This window comes from Schistocerca piceifrons, chromosome 3 (genome assembly GCF_021461385.2).
Source record: "Schistocerca piceifrons isolate TAMUIC-IGC-003096 chromosome 3, iqSchPice1.1, whole genome shotgun sequence".
Lineage (NCBI taxonomy): Eukaryota > Metazoa > Arthropoda > Insecta > Orthoptera > Acrididae > Schistocerca > Schistocerca piceifrons.
In genome coordinates, this window is record NC_060140.1 from 917,629,405 (window position 1) to 917,652,137 (window position 22,733).

Below are 22,733 nucleotides of genomic sequence, written 5' to 3' on the forward strand. Positions count from 1 at the left end.
TAGAATGAAACACTTTGTTTCAAATAAAATGATTGCCTCGGCGGAAAGATTAATAAAGCCAAATTTCTTTAGCAAACTTGTAAAAATAACTTCACAGTTCTGCAAGGCGATTAATGCTTGACTGCTACTAACTTGGAAATAAAATAAAATCAGAAAACTGAAATTAATAATATATTTTTGCCCTCCGTAACTATGTGAATGTATTTTAATTGACTTGATAACTCCCGGCCACAGAAATCCGTTTTGTTTTCATTTGACGTGGGAGCTGTACACGAAGAGAAGCAGCGAAATCACTTAACGTAAACACGGGTCACGTGGAGGTTAACACCCTCCCCACTACAACTCAGACAACTCTGTGCAAGCGCGAATCTGGCAGCTAGCACGCGCGAGAAAAAGTTTTCTCGTTTGCATCTGGCTGCTTGCTGCTACTACCGATACAGCTAACAGCCGAACTTCAAGTAGCGGGAGAAGATAATGCTTATAGGCGAGTCAAATGCGCATGCGCAACAGACCGCTGGTAATTGGTCAAACGAACCTAATGTGAACAGTTGTGACGTCATGCTCATAGCAGGCAGTTTATTGTTATGAAGAATTACAGTCTTCGCCCTACAGCCTTTGACATATTTTTGCTATTTGCAGACGCTTGTGCGTGCACGGCTTTTTGTTGTTGTTAGTTGCACATTTCCTTTGCCACTAAAGTTTCGTTTTTTTCCCTCTCGTTTATATTTTATTGCTGCAGTATCATTCTCCAGTAGCAGGATACAATAACATTCTTTGCTAGAGAATCAATTCTGAAGTCAAAATTACAAAAATTTAACTGAAAGCTAAAACAATGAAAAATTCCCAGAATTCCGAAAAATTCCTGGGTTTTTCCCGGTTTTCTCTCGGATGAAAAAATTCCCGGGTTTTTCCCGGATTTCCCGGTTGTCCCAGGTTGTATACACCCTGACAGAACCAATTAGCACCTACATGAGACTGAGAGAGGAGTATCTGAGTATGCAGAGAGTACTGCAACGAGTTGAGGGCAACGCAAATACAAAATTCAACGATTGCTCCCAAGTATTCCTCCATGTTTCAGTGGCTATCACGCAAGATAGATGGTGAAAGCCATTTATTGCTTGAAAATGCTTGTGTTACGTAATGAATCTGAATTATCACCATCTTTATTTTTCTTGTCAGTACATTTGTGGAATTAATAGACTTTCTCAGGATAGTTTACATCTATCTTCAAGAGTCTTCCAGTTCAGTTCCTGCAGTCATCTCTGCGACACACTCTCATGAATTAAACAAACCTGTGACCATTCGTGCTGCCATTCTCTGTACAAGTTCAGTATCCCCCATTAGTCCTATCTGGTATGTGTCCCACACACTTGAGCAATATTCAAAAACTGGTCACACAAGTGATTTGTAAACAATCTCCTTTGTAGATTGACTGCACTTTCCCAGTATTCTACCAAAAATCCAAAGTCTACCACCTGCTTTACTCATGACTGAACCTACGTAATCATTCCATTTCATATCTTTACAAATTGTTACACCCAGGTATTTGTATGAGTTGGCCGATTCCAGCAGTGTCTCATTGATATTTAGTTATAAGATACTACGTTTTTTTCATTTTGTGGAGCGCAATGTTTTACATTTCTCAACATTTAAAGCAAGTTGCCAATCTCTGTAGCATTTTAAATCTTGTAAAGACCTGACTGAATATTTATGTAGCTTCGTTCAGATAGTACTTCATTATAGATAACTGCATCATCTGTAAAAAGCCTGATTTTACTATTAATATTGTCTGCAAGATCATTAATATACAACATGAACAGCAAGGGTCCCAACACACTTCCCTGGACAACACCCGAAGTTACTTCTACATCTGACGACGACTCTCCATCCAAGATAACATGCTGCGTGCCCCCTGCCAAAAAGTCCTCAATCCAGTCACAAATTTAACTTGATACCCTACATGATCATACTTTTGACAATAAGCACAGGTGTGATACAGAGTCAAATGCTTTTCAGAAATCAATAAATACTGCATCTACCTGACTGGCTAGATCCAAAGCTTTCATCATGTCATGTGGAAAAAGTGCGACTTGGGTTTCACGTGATCAATGTTTTCGAAAAGCATGATGGCTGGCATGACTTTCTTTTGGCTCTGTGGAAGATCACTTGACAATATTCTACTCCAGTAGTCACTAAAGGCATTGCGCATAGCTCTACTGACAGCCAAATTCATTTCATCCAGCATCTCTGTAGCTATAACCCTATGCTTTTGTTTTACAGTTATTATACAATGATCTGTTCCTTTACAGTGACTGTATACCATGGAGGTTCTCTCCCATTATGGACTGCTCCACTGGGTACATATCTATTCAGTGCTTGGTCAATTATTGTTTTGAGCTTGAACTAGAGTTCTTCCACATGCTCCTGCCTTTTGATGAAAGATTCAAGTTCCTCTTTGAGATATGATACTACTTACTTTTTGTCTAGTTTACTGAACATACAAGGAGCGAAAGGCTATTTACAATTTGTACAGAAACCAGATGGCAGTTATAAGAGTCGAGGGACATGAAAGGGAAGCAGTGGTTGGGAAGGGAGTAAGACAGGGTTGTAGCCTCTCCCCGATGTTGTTCAATCTGTATATTGAGCAAGCAGTAAAGGAAACAAAAGAAAAATTCGGAGTAGGTATTAAAATTCATGGAGAAGAAATAAAAACTTTGAGGTTCGCAGATGACATTGTAATTCTGTCAGAGACAGCAAAGGACTTGGAAGAGCAGCTGAATGGAATGGACAGTGCCTTGAATGGAGGATATAAGATGAACATCAACAAAAGCAAAACAAGGATAATGGAATGTAGTCTAATTAAGTCGGGTGATGCTGAGGGAATTAGATTAGGAAATGAGGCACTTAAAGTAGTAAAGGAGTTTTGCTATTTGGGGAGCAAAATAACTGACGATGGTCGAAGTAGAGAGGATATAAAATGTAGGCTGGCAATAGCAAGGAAAGCGTTTCTGAAGAAGAGAAATTTGTTAACATCCAGTATTGATTTAAGTGTCAGGAAGTCATTTCTGAAAGTATTCGTATGGAGTGTAGCCATGTATGGAAGTGAACATGGACGATAAATAGTTTGGACAAGAAGAGAATAGAAGCTTTCGAAATGTGGTGCAACAGAAGAATGCTGAAGATTAGATGGGTAGATCACATAACTAATGAGGAAGTATTGAATAGGATTGGGGAGAAGAGAAGTTTGTGGCACAACTTGACCAGAAGAAGGGATCGGTTGGTAGGACATGATCTGAGGCATCAAGGGATCACCAATTTAGTATTGGAGGGCAGCGTGGAGGGTAAAAATCGTAGAGGGAGACCAAGAGATGAATACACTAAGCAGATTCAGAAGGATGTAGGTTGCAGTAGGTACTGGGAGATGAAAAAGCTTGCACAGGATAGAGTAGCATGGAGAGCTGCATCAAACCAGTCTCAGGACTGAAGACCACCACAACAACATATATCTTTCTGCTTGTTTTAGTTGTCCTTTGTCCTTTGGTAATCGTTGTTGCCACAACCACATCATGGTCACTGGTAACACTTTCAAAGTGGGCATCCTCAAAGAGGTCAGGTCTATTGGTTGCCATTAGATCCAATGTATTTCAATCATGAGTGGCATTCCTAACTATCTGTTCCACGTAGTTTTCAGAGTAGACATTTAGTAAAGTTTCACAGGATATCTTATTGTGTACATAAAAAAAGCTATAATTTTCCCAATTAATTGTTGGACGATTAAAGTCTCCACCAATGATTACAGTATGATTTGGGAACTTAACATAATAATGACATGAGGTTTTCTCTGAAGTTTTAAGCTACGTCAGGAGACGAGTCTGGTGGGTGATACAAGGATCCAATTATTTTATGTTCACCCTGATACTGAGTCTTGTCCAAACAATCTCACATACAGCTTCAATTTCTATCTTGGTGGATCTGAGTTCCTTGTCTACTGCGACAAATACATCACCTCCATTTCCCTTTGCCTATCCTTTCGATATACACTTAAATTTTCCCCAAAAATCTCACTGCTATCAATTTCAGGTTTCAACTAGCTTTCTTTACCTAGCATTATGTGGGCTTCAGTGCTTTTCCATGAGCACTTCAAACTCTGGATCTTTGTTGCGAATGCTTTGGCAGTTTACTATTAGGATTTTAATACTCTCACCTGTGGGAGGCATTTCTTTCGCTCTTACACCGATACTTCTGTGTTTCCTACAGTTATCATTATCTGGATTGGATGGAGCGTCACCTAATCTAAAAAGCCTTGTGTGCAGATTGTTTTGAAGCTTTGTACATATTAGGCTGACAGTTGTGATGTCTTGTGTGGCTTTACACAAACTGAAAAATCATTTATGAAATCTGTCTCCTGAATCCATCATCATTGTATTTGTTGATCCTGATTTGCCTTGAGAGTCGAAAATGAAAATGATCAGTACACACAATTATGAGGCATAAACATCAGATGAAAACATTCAGCAGTTTAAGAAGAAATCATCCAAATCCCAGAAATCATCAACAGCGGGAGCAAGTAGTTTGTTTCAAATGAAAGGAGGAGTGACAAATTCCTTAAGACTTAGGTTTCATAGTGACATCAAAATGAAGATTTCAAGTGTCTAGCACATAAAAAGGAGACTTTATTAAAGAATATGGATTTATAAAAGAAAATTTGATTTTCTCTTTTATTTGTCTCACACTGCACACAGCAGTGTTATAAATTGAATTGTTAAAAGTTTGTTTGTACCCGGATCCCACTCCAGCTACTGCTGGGTCTGGGTGCTGACGAATCCTCTCCATTTGGCTCAGTCCGCCCACCACTTTTCTTCCTCCACTTGCGGCCAGGTCACACCTCTCCTTTCCACAGATACTCTCACTCCCATTTTCCACCGTGTTCTTGCGTGCCCTCTAGGCCTCCTTCCATCCATCTTTAGTTCTTCCATAATTTTGGGAATTCTCTGCCCACACAACCTCTTAACATGCCCGCACCATCTTAATCTCTTTTTTTTTCGATTTCTTCTCTCATACTTTCTTGTTTAAGTTCCTTTCTAACATCAACATTCCTTCCTCTGTCCATTCTTGTTTTTCCCTTAGCTGCTCCGAGAAATTTCATTTCCCCTGCTTGCAGTCTGCTCCAGTCCCTTTCTGTCATTGTCCATGTGTCTCCTCCACGGGTGACAATAGGGAAGTAATAACTCTTATACATAAGGAGTTTTGATTTTCCTGAAATTTCTTTATTCCAAATCACGTGATTTATTGTTTGGTAGAAATTGCCTCTCTTCCATAACCTCCTATTAATTTCGTTAGTTATTTTTCCATAACTAGATATTTCATTCCCTAAATAAGTGAAACTGTCTACTACTGTGAGAGGTTCTCCTTTCAAAGTAATATTCCCGTTGATCCCTTTTTCTCTTCCAAAGACGATTACATCACTCTTATCTTTATTTATTTTTAATCCATACCTTTTCATTATTTCCTTCCACGCATCAACTTGTAACTGTACATCTACCTCTTTATTGTCCCATATTACCATATTATCTGCAAAAATCATCTTTTTGTCTTTTCCTTTTACTATATCTTTAACTGCCCTACTCATTCCCTCCATCACAGCATTAAAAAGTCCAGGTGATAGAATACTTCCTTGTGTAAGTCTTTGTCTTATTTTGAAGTATTCACAATTCCCCAATGGTGTTCTAACTCTACAGTTGTGTCCTCTGTACACTGTCTTTATTACATTAATGTGTCCACATTCTATACGTATCTTCTTCATTTCTTCCCAGGGTCTTTCCCTGGAACTGAGTCATATGCCTTTTCTATGTCTATAAAAACCATTATCCCCTTTTGTTATGCTCCCAACTTTTTTCCATCAGCTGATGGAAAGAAAATATCAGGTCGATCATGCTTCTTCCTTTCCTAAACCCATGCTGTTCTTCACTCAGCTCCTTTTTTATCTTTTCACTTATTCCATTTAGCAAAATTCTTTCAAAAATCTTTGCTGTATGACTCATAAGTGTATTCCTCTGTAGTTTTTACAAAGTCTTTTATTCCCTTTTTTGAAGATGGGGACAATTTTGTGTTATTGCTTTAAAAACACAAAATTGTTAAAGCTAATACAACAAATTACATAAGTGAGTAGAAAGTAACTGGTTGATCAGCTACTTCAGTGTAATATTTGTTTAGATAAATTACACAAATCTAAATTTTTCATATACTGAAACCAAAATAATTCTTTGAAAAACTGAATGTATATTGCGGTAATGTACAGGCTGCAGGTACTCACCTATAAGATTTCTTCTGCTGCTGGCGATCTTTGATTTGAGGTACTAACTGCTTACAATGCTCATACAGTTTAGAAAGCCTCTCAACATCCTGATATGGCAGCAACAGTCGTAGGAGGTCAAGAATGCTCTTTTTCACAAAGTCATCAGAATCTTCAGCATTCAGCTTAATGACTGCCCGGTCAAACAAGTCGTTCCGAAGAGGAGAGTCTGTTATTTCTAAATACACCTATAATCAATATCAGAAATCGATCACAACCTCACTTAATACTGTTAACAGCAGAAACTGATCAGTGAACTATGTTTCGGATACCATAATGAATTTTTTTAAAGAAATCATACAAAAAGCTTAGCATCTAAAAACCAAATTAAATAAGCTATAGTCTCTACACTACTTATTAATAATAGTGCCGCAAGGACCTGAATTTACATAAGAATAAGAAGACAAAGCCATCTATGGTCACAAGTTTTGTTCTCAACATGAGAGGTGGCATTACTGCTGACAGTCTGGGTCTCTCTCAGAAGTTGTATGAAGTGACTACAAGCTAATGATTATGTGAGAAATGTCTCAATTTGTACAGTGGGTACCAATTATCTCTGCATATAGAGTTCAGAGCTCCATTCCAGATCCAACAAACATAAATCATCCATCATAAAGGTTTTTGCTTCCAAAGACTAGTAAACACCTTGTTATCTGTCAATACTTGCAAATATTCATTAACCTTTGATCTAGTTTAAATTTTCATTCCCTTGATAGTTTCTGTCCTTACAGTTTTGCATCCTTTACAATCTTATCTTGTTCTTGTCATGCAAAATCTATGATTTCAATTAGTCTTGCCATTCCAAAAAGAAGCCTCAGATTCCAAAAAATTCAGATGCACGTTCTGCTTATACATGCTACATGCCTCTGAATTGCATTACTGTTTCATATGAACTAACATATGAAAGGACCTCCTGACATCAGCTAACTTTGCTTAACAGTGAATTACATTGACGTAGTAAATATTGAAATGTGTTAAAATTACAGTTATACAGAAGGAAAAAGTAATGAGATAATGACTGAAGACATGTAAACTGATGACAAAGCTTTGTGCGTTTTGTCTGACAAAAAATTTCAGTTATTCTAAACTAATTTTTTTCTCAGTTGCTTCCCATTTGTATACTATTTTATTTCACCTGGCAATAATTTAAAAAGTCCTAAACAGAAGAAACACAGTAGTCTGACTTGTTGCTGCACATAAAATATTAAGGACTATGTATAAAAAAAAAAAAAAAAACCAACAACAACATTTGTATAAAATGCATATTTGAACCATCAGTTGCTTTTACTTTAAACCCAAATATCAACCAGTTTCAGTCTTGGACCATCTTCACGGATAAGAGGAGTACAGAAGAGAAGATCAGGATCTTCTCTCTAGTACTGCTCTGTGTACATTTAACATTCATATGTTTGCTTCTAAACGTCCTGTGTCATATAATGACATTCATGGCATGCACTACACATTTTAAGTAATGACTAATGTAATATGGTGACTTAAACCACTTTAACCCTTATCTGTGAAGATGGTCAAAGACTGAAACTGGTTGATATTTGGGTTAAAAATAAAAGGAGCTGATGGTTCAAACGTGCATCTTATACGTTACTTAATGGCTGTTGACAGTCACCTTCCAAAAATGTTTAAAAATTACATTTCCTTAGATACTGCAAAGTAGTATAACATAACTGGTGCCTGATTTCAGCTCATCTCAAGTCAACAGCAAACATTACTAAATTTTTATAAAATGCTTTATGTAATTTGTGCCAACCATCTGTAGATCATCTTAAATCCACAACTAAAAGTAGTGACAATTTTGGAGGTGATGTGACTGGCTATCATTCTCTGTTGCATTGTCAAAACAATTATGAAGATATACATTAGTAACGGATGATGCCTTTATTCCTTGACATAAAATTTATCAAGTAATAATCAATATTCCACAAATTTTAAGCAATCACTTGTAGGAGATGCATCAAGTACAGGGAAAAGATTGTACAGCTGCAATAAATTAGGTTAACCATGTCAGATGACTAATTTTCGATTTAAATATGGTATAGATAGTTCTGGCAAAATGTAAATAATTCAGGAGTAAAGTCAACAAGCATTGAGTCATTGACAGGAACACAAAAAACACACACACACACACACACACACACACACACACACACACACACACACACACGTTCATAGCCCAACATTCCTCACATACACCCCTAGGGAATTTGTGTGTGTGTGTGTGTGTGTGTGTGTGTGTGTGTGTGTGTGTGTGTGTTCCAGCTCTGAAAAGGCCACCTCCAACCAAAAGCTATCCAATTTTTCACTTTTTTTGTGTGCACATCAACAATGCTACGCTTCTACCATTCAAAGAGTTGTTACCTATACTCCCAAGTTATTTAAATTTTTTATTTATTTACACTTATGGATCAAAAATGGCATCAAGTGCCTATATCAGCTACTATTTATTCACAGCTTCATCAAACTATTCCTGAATCTTTGTGAATACGCCTGAATTAAACAAATGTTTTAAATAAACAAGCTTTCCATTCTAAAAATTTTAAAAAAGTGCATGTCCAGTTGCAAAATACTTAGATACATTACACGTTAATACTGTAGCACAATTAAGCTTCAAATCTTCAAATTTTCCTGATGTAATTCATTAGTGCAGCTTTCATAAAATGTTAAGTTACAATTGAAATTTGAATTGCAGACTGCATGCAGGCAGTGGTTGTCGCTTTGTATTACACAAGCTCTCCAAGATCACACCAGAAACTATGAAAAAGACATTTCTCCCTCATATTTGTAGTATTTAATTCCTTGTTTTTCAAGAACACTATATCTTTCAGTGTAATTTGAAAAATAAATTATCTACATCAATCATAAAATACTGAAATTCAACTCCACTATCACTTTGCAGTAAGCATGCAACTCACTACGAACAAGAAACAGCAATATATATATTTCAAATTAAAATTTAAGGTGTGCAGAATACTAACACCTACCTTGATCGTTTCATATGCAGATAGTCTGTGGCCTTCTTCATCAGATCCTTTAGCTTTAATAGTATACAGATTAAAGAGAATTGGAAGGAAATTTTTTGCAAATCTTGACAATTCTGCCAGATCTTCCTCATTATTCATTTCTTTACTTCCAGAAATCAATTTCCTCAATGATGCCATGACAGAAAGACGTAGGTCCTTGCGTTCATTAATTGCCGTACCCAGGATTCTTGCAATGCTCTGACAAATAAATATTGTTGGCAATGATCAGCACTCAATATCATCATATAAACTGATTGTCACTATATGTAGGCAACAAGTAATAACCAGAAATATAGTTTAAGAATAACTGATTCTTTTATAAAGTAAAATTGTAATGTAACACTACGATCTGACTGAAATCTAGGACATTCTAAAGGAAATTACACTGGAGTTGCTAATTTTGCAAGAGAAGCATATCTAGGAACAGTGATCAGGTGTGCTTAAAGCAAACTACATAATTAATTAAAGAATGGTACTTGATTATATACTAATACACAATGATGTTACTGCAGCACATGGCGCAGGAAAAAAATCTCAGAACCAGAGTGTGATCCTGCACCTTTGGATTTGTTGTTTGATACTTACCCACTCAGACACCGAATATAATGCAGAGTGTTTTATTTGGACAGTAAAGTTACACTAATTATTTCAACAGGTAGTATAATCATGCTAGAAAGGGAACTGCTGTATTACGGAAAAGACTAACCTTGAAATTCTCTTTTATGTCAGATGGTCTGTTACAGAAGCCAGGTAAAAGTGCCCAAATCTGTGATTGCAGCAGGTCATAACTGTGAGCACCAACCATATCACTTTGCTTCTCACACTCAACAGATTTTTCCCTATGAAAAAATCATACATATGAAGTTATCACTTTAATGCCATTATTGGTTTTGAGAGGACAAAAATAATCTTCAATGTGCAGTGGGGAGTTTATTTGAGTCCATCATGGGTAACAAATGAGTAACATGATGAGCTATTCATTTTCTATAATACCTCAAATAAACAGTATAAACTGTAGCTGAATTAATTATTAACATAATGGCAGTTTTTTGTAATTCTTGTTGCATAAGTCATACTTGATTACTGCAATAAATCGTGTAGAAATGTCAATGCCCCATACAGTGAAAAAGTAACTTATATGAAAATAAGCAAAAAATTTTACTTATTTGACATTAAAAAAGGAAAGAAATTTTACGGCCAGATTAATCAGTGCTCATCTGAAAAGATAATAATTAAAGACTTGCTGTTATGAGAGGAAATCCAAGTACTTTTGACCAAGGTCACATAGCACTGTAGTAACTATTACAGTTTATAAAAATCCCACTGCGATTGCTTACAGTGCATCCCCCCTCCCTCAAGTCAGAATTTTTTTTTTTTTTTTCCTATCACTGAAGAGAACAGCAAAAGTGTAAATTCTTATGGGACCATAATGACTACTGAGCACTTCAAGCTGAACACTTAACACTCTCAATAATGTAACTTCATTCTATCCAATAAATGCCAGATACTGTATACTTATCTTCCAATTCCATTATGAAAAGGAATGTCGCTACTCACCACATAGCAGAGACACTGAGTCGCAGATAGGCACAACAAAAAGGCTGTCACAAAAAAAACTTTTTACCATAAGGCCGTCGCAGATAGGCACAACAAAAAGGCCGTCACAAAAAAAGCTTTCGACCATAAGGCCTTCGTCAACAATGGATGACACACACACACACACACACACACACACACACACACACACACACTCTGCAATCTCAGGCAACTGAAACGAAACCACACTGCAAGCAGCAGCACCAGTGCAAGATGGGAGTGGCGACTGGGTGGGGGTAAGGAGGTGGCTGGGTTGGGGAGGGGAGGAGAGGGATAGTACGATGTGGGTGGAGGACAGTGAAGTGCTGCAGGTTAGACAGAGGGCAGGAGAAAGGTGGGAAGGGGGTGGGGAAGTAGGGGAAAAGGAGAGAAGTAAGAAGACTTGATGTGACGGTGGAATGACGGCTGTGTAGTGCTGGAATGGGAACAGGGAAGGGGCTGGATGGGTGAGGACAGTGACTAACGAAGGTTGAGGCCTGGAGGGTTACGGGAACGTAGGATGTATTGGAGGGAAACCTGCGCAACTCAGAAGAGCTGGTGTTGGTGGGAAGCATCCATATGGCACAGGCTGTGAAGCAGTCATTGAAATGAAGGATGTCATGTTGGCAGCGTGTTCAGCAACAGGGTGGTCCACTTGTTTCGTGTCCACAGTTTGTTGGTGGCCATTCATGCGGACACACAGCTTGTTGGTTGTCACGCCCACATAGAATGCAGCACAGTGGTTGCAGCTTAGCTTGTAGATCACATGACTAGTTTCGCAGGTAGCTCTGCCTTTGATGGGGTAGGTGAAGTTAGTGATTGGAATGAAGTAGGTGGTGGTGGGAGGATGTATGGGACAGGTCTCACATCTTCTAGTACAGGGGTATGAGCCATGAGGTAGGGGTTTGGGAGCAGGGATTGTGTAAGGATGGACAAGTATATTGTGTAGGTTTGGTGGACGGCAGAATACCACTGTGGGAGGGGTGGAAAGTATAGTGGGCAGGACATTTCTCAATTCAGGGCACAGCGAGAGGGAGTCGAAACCCTGGTGGAGAACATAATTCAGTTGCCCCAGTCCTGAGTGGTACTGAGTTATGAGGGGAAGCCTCCTCTGTGGCCGGACGGTGGGGTTTTAGAAGGTGGTGGGACACTGGAAAGATAAGACATGGGAGATTTGTTTTTGTACAAGGTTCGGAAGGCTTCAGTGAGACCCTCACTGTATTTTGAGAGGGACCATTTGTCACTGCAAATGTGACGACCACAGGTGGACAGGCTGTACAGAAGGGACTTCTTAGTATGGAAAGGGTGGTAGCTGTTGAAGTGGAGGTATTGCTGGTAGTTAGTAGGTTTGATATGGATTTTACAGTTTTACAGACTATACTGCAACTTGTGTTCAAATAGTACATCAGTTTCTCCATATCACATGAATGACATCCAAAGTATTTTTTTTTTCTTTCAATGAAATATAATGATTTCATCCAATAAAATTACATTTTCGATTTATATGATTTAAATTTCATGAAGAGTAATCTACGTTTTCAAGGTACTAATTTGTATCACCTCAGACAAGGTACTTTATTAGCTCACTTTTTTTTTAACATTTCGAACAATATAATTAGTCTGCATATAAATATTTCCAGCACAAGTGATCTGTACAAAGTGCAAACTGTAAGTGTCTCCTAGGGACATTAACCTCTTTCACCAATTTTTTATTTTAAGAGGGTCACACAGACTTAGAGCAGACCAAATAGACATGTGCTAAGGAGAAACTCACAATAATGTAGCAACCAAGAATACAAATTTACAACACGTAATAGACCCAAAAGAAATACATAACTCTCTCTCTCTCTCTCTCTCTCTCTCTCTCTCTCTCTCTCTCTCTCTCTCTCCCTCTCACACACACACACACACACACACACACACACACACACACACACACACACGTCTTTTCATTAGTAGTGCATAGGCTCACTGACTACCTGGATACTGTCACATACCTACAATGAAAATGACTTAGAAATGGAAATTGGATGTAAAGACCAGAAATTTTACATAAACATATCTGGACTGTCTTTAATCATTACTCCAATGATTCTCAGTTGTCATCACTCAATTCCTTTTTGCTACTCTCTTTATGAAGAGCTCCATCTTGTGTGTCATCAAGCACATTAGAGAAACAGCATTTTCTTAAATGCATGTTGGACAATTTTGTTCGGGGTACATTTCCAAGATTGGTCAGTCCACTCACACACTCGAGACAAGCTTGCACGCTCAACACATCCTGCTGGCATTGACTGCGTATCCTCTTTCATTAGCCAATGTGTGTACATATTTTTAACTTTGTCCTTAAATTGTTTGTTTAAAACAACAACTAATAGCTGTAAAATTGATGTCATCCCTCCTGGAATAGGAGCCAAGTCTGTTCTACCCTCTAGTAATTATCTCTTTACAACCAGAGCAGTATGATTTGTGTGCAAATCTAGTACAACCATGTTTAGCAAACCTAGCAAGGGCCCACGACAATGTTGCCATATAAGTTTAACCCAGTCCAATACCACGTCCTCTGCGAACCACACACATACAAAAAAGATTTTTGGAAAAACCTCAGACTTAGGTAACATCTTATGTGTAAAAACAATGAATGGTGACATTTTATGGACATCAGCTGTACAAGGAACCATGACAGACATGTTCTGCTTTTCACAACCCGCAAACAGCGTATTGACATCTTTTTTCCCTTTCACTTCTACCACATAATTTTTGGCATATCAAAATACACTACTGTTTGGTCTGCAATACCTATCTGATGAAGAATGTAATTATTTTTGGCATGCTATTTGATTAAGAAATGCGGCGAGATTTTCCTCATGGTTTTCTGGCAGCTTCTCCGAAGAGAAAATCCCAAACACTTCATGAAACAAGCAACCCAATTGCAGCTTCTTTGAAATCTTTTGCTGTTGAGCACCATCATGTGCTTTAGTGTGAATAACTTCTGCATCCATGGGTAAGCAATTCTGTCGTTGCTCCCTAACAAAATCATTCAGTACAACTTATAATCTATATCAGTGGCCACACTTTCGCCCAAAATTTTTTTTCTATTGCTGGAACAACCTAAAATTTGTTTCTTTTGCTGATTGCACTGTCTCACATTATTCTCATCAATCCTATACCACTGACCTGCATCATGTTTTGATGTTTTCTCAGTGAGAGAAATCAGTTCTCTTTTCAACTTCATGGTGTAGTGAAAAAGCTTCATCATGGTAGATTAAAACCTGGCACTTCAGCAAAGTACTAAAGTAGACTGAAACACAGATGAAATCTGAATGCACCCTTTGGAAATGTTGTAATGAGTATTGCTCTCAGCAGCCTAGGGGCCAGTGGAAGAAACAGAAATGAATTTACAAGAGGGGGAGTGCAGCACAAAAGTTTCATCCACTGCATGCAGGGCAGGTAACATATGATTCATACTGATCATATGTTATGGTAGAGATCTCTCATGGAAGTAATAAGATTTTGTAAAAGCTCATTTGTAAGGATGTTCATGTTCAAATGTGGAATTTATTTGTACTTGTGAATAAGAAATTAAATTAAGGCAGTGAAACACAAATATTGGCAGCATTGAGAAATGGTTTGATGTACATTGACACATGCCGACAGCTTCTGAATGGAGCTGGAGCTGTCACAATGTAAAACTGAGCTTATCACGTTTTCCAACTTTTGTAAGCTTCTTAAAAACATCCCTAAAATAATTCCTTGCAGTGGCTTCTAGCAGCATTTTTCAGAACTTCCTTAGGCTTTGTACCTGAATCTAAGATGCAGGCACATTTTTGGACCACAAAAATCAGAAAAAAGGTTGGCTTGCATGAAACCAAGGACATAGTGCACATACACTGAAGCGATAACAGTCATGGGAGGCCTCCTACTATAGTGCTGGACCTCCTTTTGTCCGGCGTAATGCAGAAACTGCACATGATGTGGAATTGTTGGAAGTCCCCTGCAGAAGTATTGGAACATGTTGCCTCTATAGCTGTTCAAAAATGTTGCCAGTGTAGGATTTTATGCGCAAACTGGCCTCTCAATTATGTCCCGTAGATGTTCCGTGGGAGTCATGTCGGGCAACTGGGTGGCCAAATCATTTTCTTGAGTGATTCAGAATGTTCAACCCGATGAAGAACAATTCAAGCCTAGTGACATGACACCATTGTTTGGGAACATTAAGTCCATCAAAGGCTGCAAATTGTCTTTAAGTAGCTGATCATACCCATTTCCAGTCAATGATTGGTTCAGTTGAACCAGAGGACCTGTCTATTCCACGCAAACATAGCCCACACCATTATGGAGCCACCACCAGCTTGCACTGTGCCTTGTTGACAACTGGTGTCTATGGCTTTGAGGGGCCTGTGCCACAATCGTACCATCAGCTCTTACCAACAGAAATCCAGACTCATCTGACAAGGCAATAATTTTCTAGTCATCTAGGGTCCAACTGGCATGGCCATGAGCCCAGGAGACACACTGAAGGCAATGTTGCGCTGTTGGTAAAGGCACTCGTGTCGGTCGTCTGCTGCCATAGCCCATTAATGCCAAATTTCACTGCACTGTACTAACGGCTACGTTAGTCGTATGTCCCAGGTTGATTTCTGCAGTGATTTCATGTAGTGTTGCTTATCTGTTAGCACTGACAACTCTACACAAACATTGCTGCTCTCAGTCGTTAAGTGAAGGCTGTTGGCCACTGCATTGTCCGTGGTGAGGGGTAATCCCTGAAATTTGTATTCTCTGCACGCTCCTGACACTGTGAATCTTGGAATGTTGAATTCCCTAATGATTTGCAAAATGGAATGTCCCATTTGTCTAGCTCCAACTACCATTCACCATTCCACATTCAGTCTGTTAATACCTGTCATGTGGCCATAATCATGTCAGACACCTTTTTACATGAATCACCTGCGTACAAATGACAGTTCCACCAATGCATTTCTCTTTTATACGTTGTGGTTGTGATACTGCCATCATCTGTATTTGTGCATATCGCTATTCCATTACTTTTGTCACTTTAGTGTACAGATCAATGAATATTACACTATCTTACTAAGTATGGTTCTTAGAAATCTACTACATTAAGTTTCTCTTCATGTGTCATGAGGATGTGCATCAAGTATGGGTTTTTGATGAGTAAAAGTATTGTAAAGAAGAAGATGAAGAACTGATTCTGAAATCAATAACCTTTTATCGAAAAATGAAACAGATTTTCATTTTATTATGCCATTAAAGAGCCAGAAACAGAAGCTTATATGTCTATGTGCAGCAAACGACAAATTATGATGTGGATGTGTGTATTTTGCTAAGTTCTATGAATGTTTGATTACATCTAACTGCAGGAAAATTTTTAAAGCAAGACAGAGATTTTAATTCTTTTTAATGCTCTAATTTTTCAGCTTTATCACTTTATACAGCATTGGTAATTAACTTTTAAAACAAACCTGCATCTTGACGCCAATGGAAGAAAAAACTGCACAAAGTATCGAAGCTCAGCATTCTGAATATTATCTCTTAAAACTGGAAGAAGCCAACTGCGTTTAAAGTCATAAGTTCTCTCTTCACCAACAAGCTGCAAAACAATAAAATGTTTATATTCATACTTTTAAATTGCAGAAATAAAGAATTAATACAGCAATTGCACCTATTTTCTCATGCAACTATGATTTTTAATATAATAGAGGGAAACATTCCACGTGGGAAAAATATATCTAAAAAGAAAGATGATGAAACTTACCAAACAAAAGCGCTGGCAGGTCGATAGACACACAAACAAACACAAACATACACACAAAATTCTAGCTTTCGCAACCAATGGTTGCCTCGTCAGGAAAGAGGGAAGGAGAAGGAAAGACAAAAGGATATGGGTTTTAAGGGAGAGGGTAAGGAGTCATTCCAATCCCGGGAGCGGAAAGACTTACCTTAGGGGGAAAAAAGGACAGGTATACACTCGCACACACACACATATCCATCCACACATACACAGACACAAGCAGACATTTTTCAATGTGTGTGCTTCTAGGTGTTCTGCTAAGTTGTTTTTGCTATTATATACCCAATATTTTGACAACTGACCTGCCTGCACTTAAAGCAGACTGATTGGGCTGCAGGTACACGTAACAGCAAAACTCGCAGCATCTGAAGAAGACGGCTGGGTTGGTTGCCTAAATGTTGTGCATAAAATGGAGAGAGGGGGGGGGGGGAGGGGGGGGGGGGGGGGGGGGGAACTCAGCAGAACACCCAGAAGCATGTGTGTGGCGTGTGATCAGAACAAAAGTCCTGCTTCATCCTATGCTTTCTTCGTTGTTTCTTTCTTTTCTTTCTCTCTCATCTTACTCGCAGTTAAAAACAGGCAGGAAGAAAATAATCAGTTTCTTTGGTGTAGTTCATTACCACCTGCATTGTTCTCTTAAGCTGTTGGCAGCTGTTTGCCTGGGGAGAGAGTGTACAAAAGAAATTAGATGAAAGGTAAATAGTATAAAGAAAAATAGGTAGACAGTAAACACTCTGATAACTAACTCGTAAAGTATATATATATATATATATATATATATATATATATATATATATATATATATATGATGAAACTTACCAAACAAAAGCGCTGGCAGGTCGATAGACACACAAACAAACACAAACATACACACAAAATTCTAGCTTTCGCAACCAATGGTTGCCTCGTCAGGAAAGAGGGAAGGAGAAGGAAAGACAAAAGGATATGGGTTTTAAGGGAGAGGGTAAGGAGTCATTCCAATCCCGGGAGCGGAAAGACTTACCTTAGGGGGAAAAAAGGACAGGTATACACTCGCACACACACACATATCCATCCACACATACACAGACACAAGCAGACATTTTTCAATGTCTGCTTGTGTCTGTGTATGTGTGGATGGATATGTGTGTGTGTGCGAGTGTATACCTGTCCTTTTTTCCCCCTAAGGTAAGTCTTTCCGCTCCCGGGATTGGAATGACTCCTTACCCTCTCCCTTAAAACCCATATCCTTTTGTCTTTCCTTCTCCTTCCCTCTTTCCTGACGAGGCAACCATTGGTTGCGAAAGCTAGAATTTTGTGTGTATGTTTGTGTTTGTTTGTGTGTCTATCGACCTGCCAGCGCTTTTGTTTGGTAAGTTTCATCATATATATATATATATATATATATATATACTTTACGAGTTAGTTATCAGAGTGTTTACTGTCTACCTATTTTTCTTTATACTATTTACCTTTCATCTAATTTCTTTTGTACACTCTCTCCCCAGGCAAACAGCTGCCAACAGCTTAAGAGAACAATGCAGGTGGTAATGAACTACACCAAAGAAACTGATTATTTTCTTCCTGCCTGTTTTTAACTGCGAGTAAGATGAGAGAGAAAGAAAAGAAAGAAACAACGAAGAAAGCATAGGATGAAGCAGGACTTTTGTTCTGATCACACGCCACACACATGCTTCTGGGTGTTCTGCTGAGTTCCCCCCCCCCCCCCCCCCCCCCCCCTCTCTCCATTTTATGCACAACATTTAGGCAACCAACCCAGCCGTCTTCTTCAGATGCTGCGAGTTTTGCTGTTACGTGTACCTGCAGCCCAATCAGTCTGCTTTAAGTGCAGGCAGGTCAGTTGTCAAAATATTGGGTATATAATAGCAAAAACAACTTAGCAGAACACCTAGAAGCACACACTTAATTAATCACACTAAGAAAATGTGAGAAATCACCAACTGCTTCTAAACTTTTGTTTCTTCCCACAGTAGCATGATAGTTAAACAGCAAAGAAAAGGGTGGTCCGTGACTAAGGCTAATATTTTTAATGTGTTTCCTGATGGAATTTCCTCCTCAATCCACAGGACAGCAACCCAATGTGTAAATACAGCGATGAATACATAACAACTCTCTTTAAAACTGCAGTGGCATGGACACACTTTTCAGTAACATTTGCACCAAGAACTGACAGCCCACACTTGTGGTCTCCAGTTGGATACTATGCTTAAAAGTCCGGGCCTGGTTAGGCACAAAGTGTAAACTGAGAGCAGTGTGGGTATGTTACAGAGGTAATACTGCATCTCTTCCCACATTTCAGCGAAACTGTGTTGGACCCAAGGCCAAGGTGAGTATGTGTGCAAGTGAATTGTATACTGATGTCCAAATGTGGAATTTATCCAGTAACTTCAGCTTTAAATAACAATTGTCAGTAGTTCACTATCAAAATCTACACATATTCGTTTTTACTTGTTCAACTCACTGTGCTGCTGTAACATGGTGTAACAACACTGTACTCTATCAAGAGTGACGTTCATCACGTTAATCAATCTGACATCGTTATCACTCACTATATAACTGGGAATATACACACACACACAAAACACACACACACACAAAATGGATGTAACGTATTTTCTATACTTGATCCTTCATTAATTTGTAATGTACCACAACAAAAACATTTTAAAGGAATATCAACAATATTATGAAAAGGACAGATACAGAAGAGACATTGAGTTGTGGACATGCATAACAAAAGGCAGCTATACATTTGAGCTTTGGCCAAAAGGCCTCCTGCTGAAGTCAAAAACATGCACAACTCACACATATGACTATTGTGCCTGGCCACTGAGGCTGGACTCACCAGGAATTTAAATGAATATCATATAGCACGAGAGTTGCCCAGAAACTAATGCACTGTTCTCTCCCCCCCCCCTCCCCAGTCAAAAACAACGCTGCAAATGTGAAACGTTACGTATGTATTATTTGAAGTCTCCTGAGGGAGGGCGTCACTTCCGACAGGTAGTGTAGCTGCAAGGCAGTTTCAAAATGGTGTCTGTAGGTGATGTACATTTCAAGCAACATGCCAGCAATGAATTTCTCACTATATACAGAGAAACTGTGGGGAATATTCACAAATGCTTGTGCAAAGTCTATAGAGCATCTGCTCTTGACAGAAGTACAATTGGTCTCAGGGCAAAGAGGGTGAAGTCATCAGAAGGTGGTTTGGGCCATTAAAGGTTGCCCTTTGTGGAAGACATTTTGAGGATGATGAGGTGGTGGTGATTCACACACTGAACCACTGGCTCCACCACCACCACAAGGATTGGTACCAATAGGGTGAACACACCCTCGTTTCGCACTGGAGGAAGGCCACAGAATGGGATGGAGATTATGTAGAAAAATAGGGTGTGTAGATAAAACACCATTCATTCATAAGGATCGTTTTAAGAAATACCAAATTAAGGTAAACCTGAAGATGCCTAAATAAGGTGAAACGCGTAGTTGAAAAATAAAAAAAATAAAATTGCAACCAAGACTGTTTTTAACCAATATTCATTCATATGTGTAATTCTCATTATGTTCAATAAAGAATTGTTGAAGAGAAAAAAAAAATGTGGTTACTTTCTGGGTAACCCTCACATTTAAGTAATGCTACAACTTTTCTTTTAAAAGTATACCAAAACATTACCTCTAATGGAATTGCACTGAGGACTGTTCTGGGTCCCAAAGAGCGAATTGCCTTTCCAACAGCATACTCCAATTCTCGAGAATAAGAAAATTGGTGAGAGTCACGTAAATCACCCAGTATCTTCAATGAAGGTAGAAAGAGTTTATAATCCTTTTCCAATGCTACCTGCAAAGAAAAAACAAAACATTTGAACTATTAATGACAAGCAATAAAACAGTTCAGAAGGCTTTGTTCTACAGATGAAACAAGAGTATCAATAACAAACCATCGGGCACATTATTTTATTTTATTTTATTTTTATTTTGTGTGTGTGTGTGTGTGTGTGTGTGTGTGTGTGTGTGTGTGTGTGTGTGTAGGCAGAGAAATACATTTTATACTGCCCAATGATACTTAGCAGGATGGCGTTAAATTCATATTCTTTGAATTACACTGTACCACATGTCTACCTTGTGAGTTAGCATAACAATCAATCTGCTGGATGGAAACTGTATATATGGACACAACATATTGTGCTAACTAATATGATTTTTTTCTTCATGCTGCTTGTGCTTGCATCATGTTAGGGTCAGCAGAGGGAAAGCCTTTGGAAACGTATTGAGTACTGCTGTGCAGGGATACACTGCTGATAGCCAGCGGCCCGGAGAATAATTCTCTTCCTACTTCTGACCTTCAATTAACTTTTTTTGTTTGGTTAAAAACACTAACTTTTAAAATAATTTATTACCTGAACTTTGTTTCAAACAGCAGATTGATTAAACAGCTTGTTATTTATTAAGAAAGCGATTCAAATAATTATCCCAAGTTGTTAGTAAGAGAGGAAACAAAGAAGAGTGTTTTTTCAAATGGTTTTGAAGAAATAAGTATTCAACTTGCAAAGGTAAGAGCATTTTACAATATGTTTATCTTGGTTTAACACTTTTTTCCCCCACAGCTGAATCAAAAACAGTACAAGATATATTAACATTAAATTGGAATATGTAGATAACAGTCTCAACACTCACTATAAGGTTGATAGCCTTTCTAAACCTTAATGAATGGAAGTTTGATTGCTGCAAATCTTAACTACATAAATCTAAAGACTAAAAATACGTTGATTACAGTGTAATTTTATTACATTAAAGGGCATTGATATAACATGTTGTTTCTTTTTAAGACTGTTACTGTCCACTGGGGACCGAACCGCACAATAACACTGGGTTCGGTGTGGGGGAGCGGTGGGGTGAATGGACTGCTATAGCCTGTTGTGGGGTTGTGAACTGCTGAGGGCTATGGTAGGGACAAAGCCTCTCCATCATTTCTAGGTCCCTGGTACAATACACAACACACACACACACACACACACACACACACACACACACACACACACACAAAGACCACAGTCTCTGGTAGCTGAAGCCACACTGTGAGCACCAGTGCATCACAGGAGAGGCAATTGGGTGGTGGGGGTAAGGAGGAGGCTAGCCTAGGGAGGGGGAGGAATACCAGGGCAGGGGCAGGGGACAGTAAAGTGCTGCTTGTGGTAGCATACAGTGATGAGGTGGAGATAGGGTAGGGCAGCCACATGCAGTTGGGAGGTTAGACAGAGGTGGTGGGGGTTAGCGGAAAAGAAGAGAAGTAAAAAGACTGTGGGTGCATTGGTGGAATAGAGGGCTGTGTTGTGCTGGAATGGGAACAGGAAAGGGACAATGATGAAAGTTGAGGACAGGAGCATTACAGGAATGTAGGATATAATGCAGGGAGAGTTCCCACATGCACAATTCAGAATAGCAGGTGTTGGTGCGAAGGATCCAGATGGTACAGGCTGTGAAGCAGTCATTGAAATGAAGGATGTCATGTTTGGCACCGTGTTCAGCAACAGGGTGGTCCCCTAGTTTCTTGGCCACAATTTGTAGGTGGCCATTCATGCAGACAGACAGCTTGTTGGTTGTCATGCCCATGTAGGATGCAGCACAGTGGTTGCGGCTTAGCTTGTAGATCACATGACTGGTTGCACAGGTAGCCCTGCCTTTGATGGGATTGGTGATGTTTGTGGCTGGACTAGAGTAGGTGGTGGTGGGAGGATGTATGGGACAGTTCTTGTATCTAGATCTATTACAGGGATATGCACCATGAGGTAAGGGGTTGGTAGCACGGCAAGTGTGGGGATGGACGAAGATGTTGGGAAGGTTCAGTGGGTGGCAGAATACCACTGTGGGAGGGATGAGAAGGATAGTGGGTAGGATATTTCTCATTTCAGGTCGTCAAAACCCTGGCGGAGAATGTAATTCAGTTGCTCCAGTCCTGGAT

At 39.0% G+C, this 22,733-nt stretch overlaps 1 protein-coding gene across 1 annotated transcript in view; it reads right to left on the reverse strand.

The window, feature by feature from the left end:
- Positions 1 to 22,733, reverse strand: part of LOC124787920 (RRP12-like protein) — a 140,734-nt gene that overhangs the window by 56,546 nt on the left and 61,455 nt on the right. The window contains exons 9-13 of the mRNA XM_047254907.1: positions 20,448 to 20,612; positions 16,446 to 16,573; positions 10,094 to 10,226; positions 9,349 to 9,585; positions 6,314 to 6,540 (exon numbers count right to left, since the gene is read on the reverse strand). Coding sequence (XP_047110863.1) covers positions 6,314 to 6,540; positions 9,349 to 9,585; positions 10,094 to 10,226; positions 16,446 to 16,573; positions 20,448 to 20,612 — 890 coding nt within the window. The remainder of the gene's footprint in view (positions 1 to 6,313; positions 6,541 to 9,348; positions 9,586 to 10,093; positions 10,227 to 16,445; positions 16,574 to 20,447; positions 20,613 to 22,733) is intronic.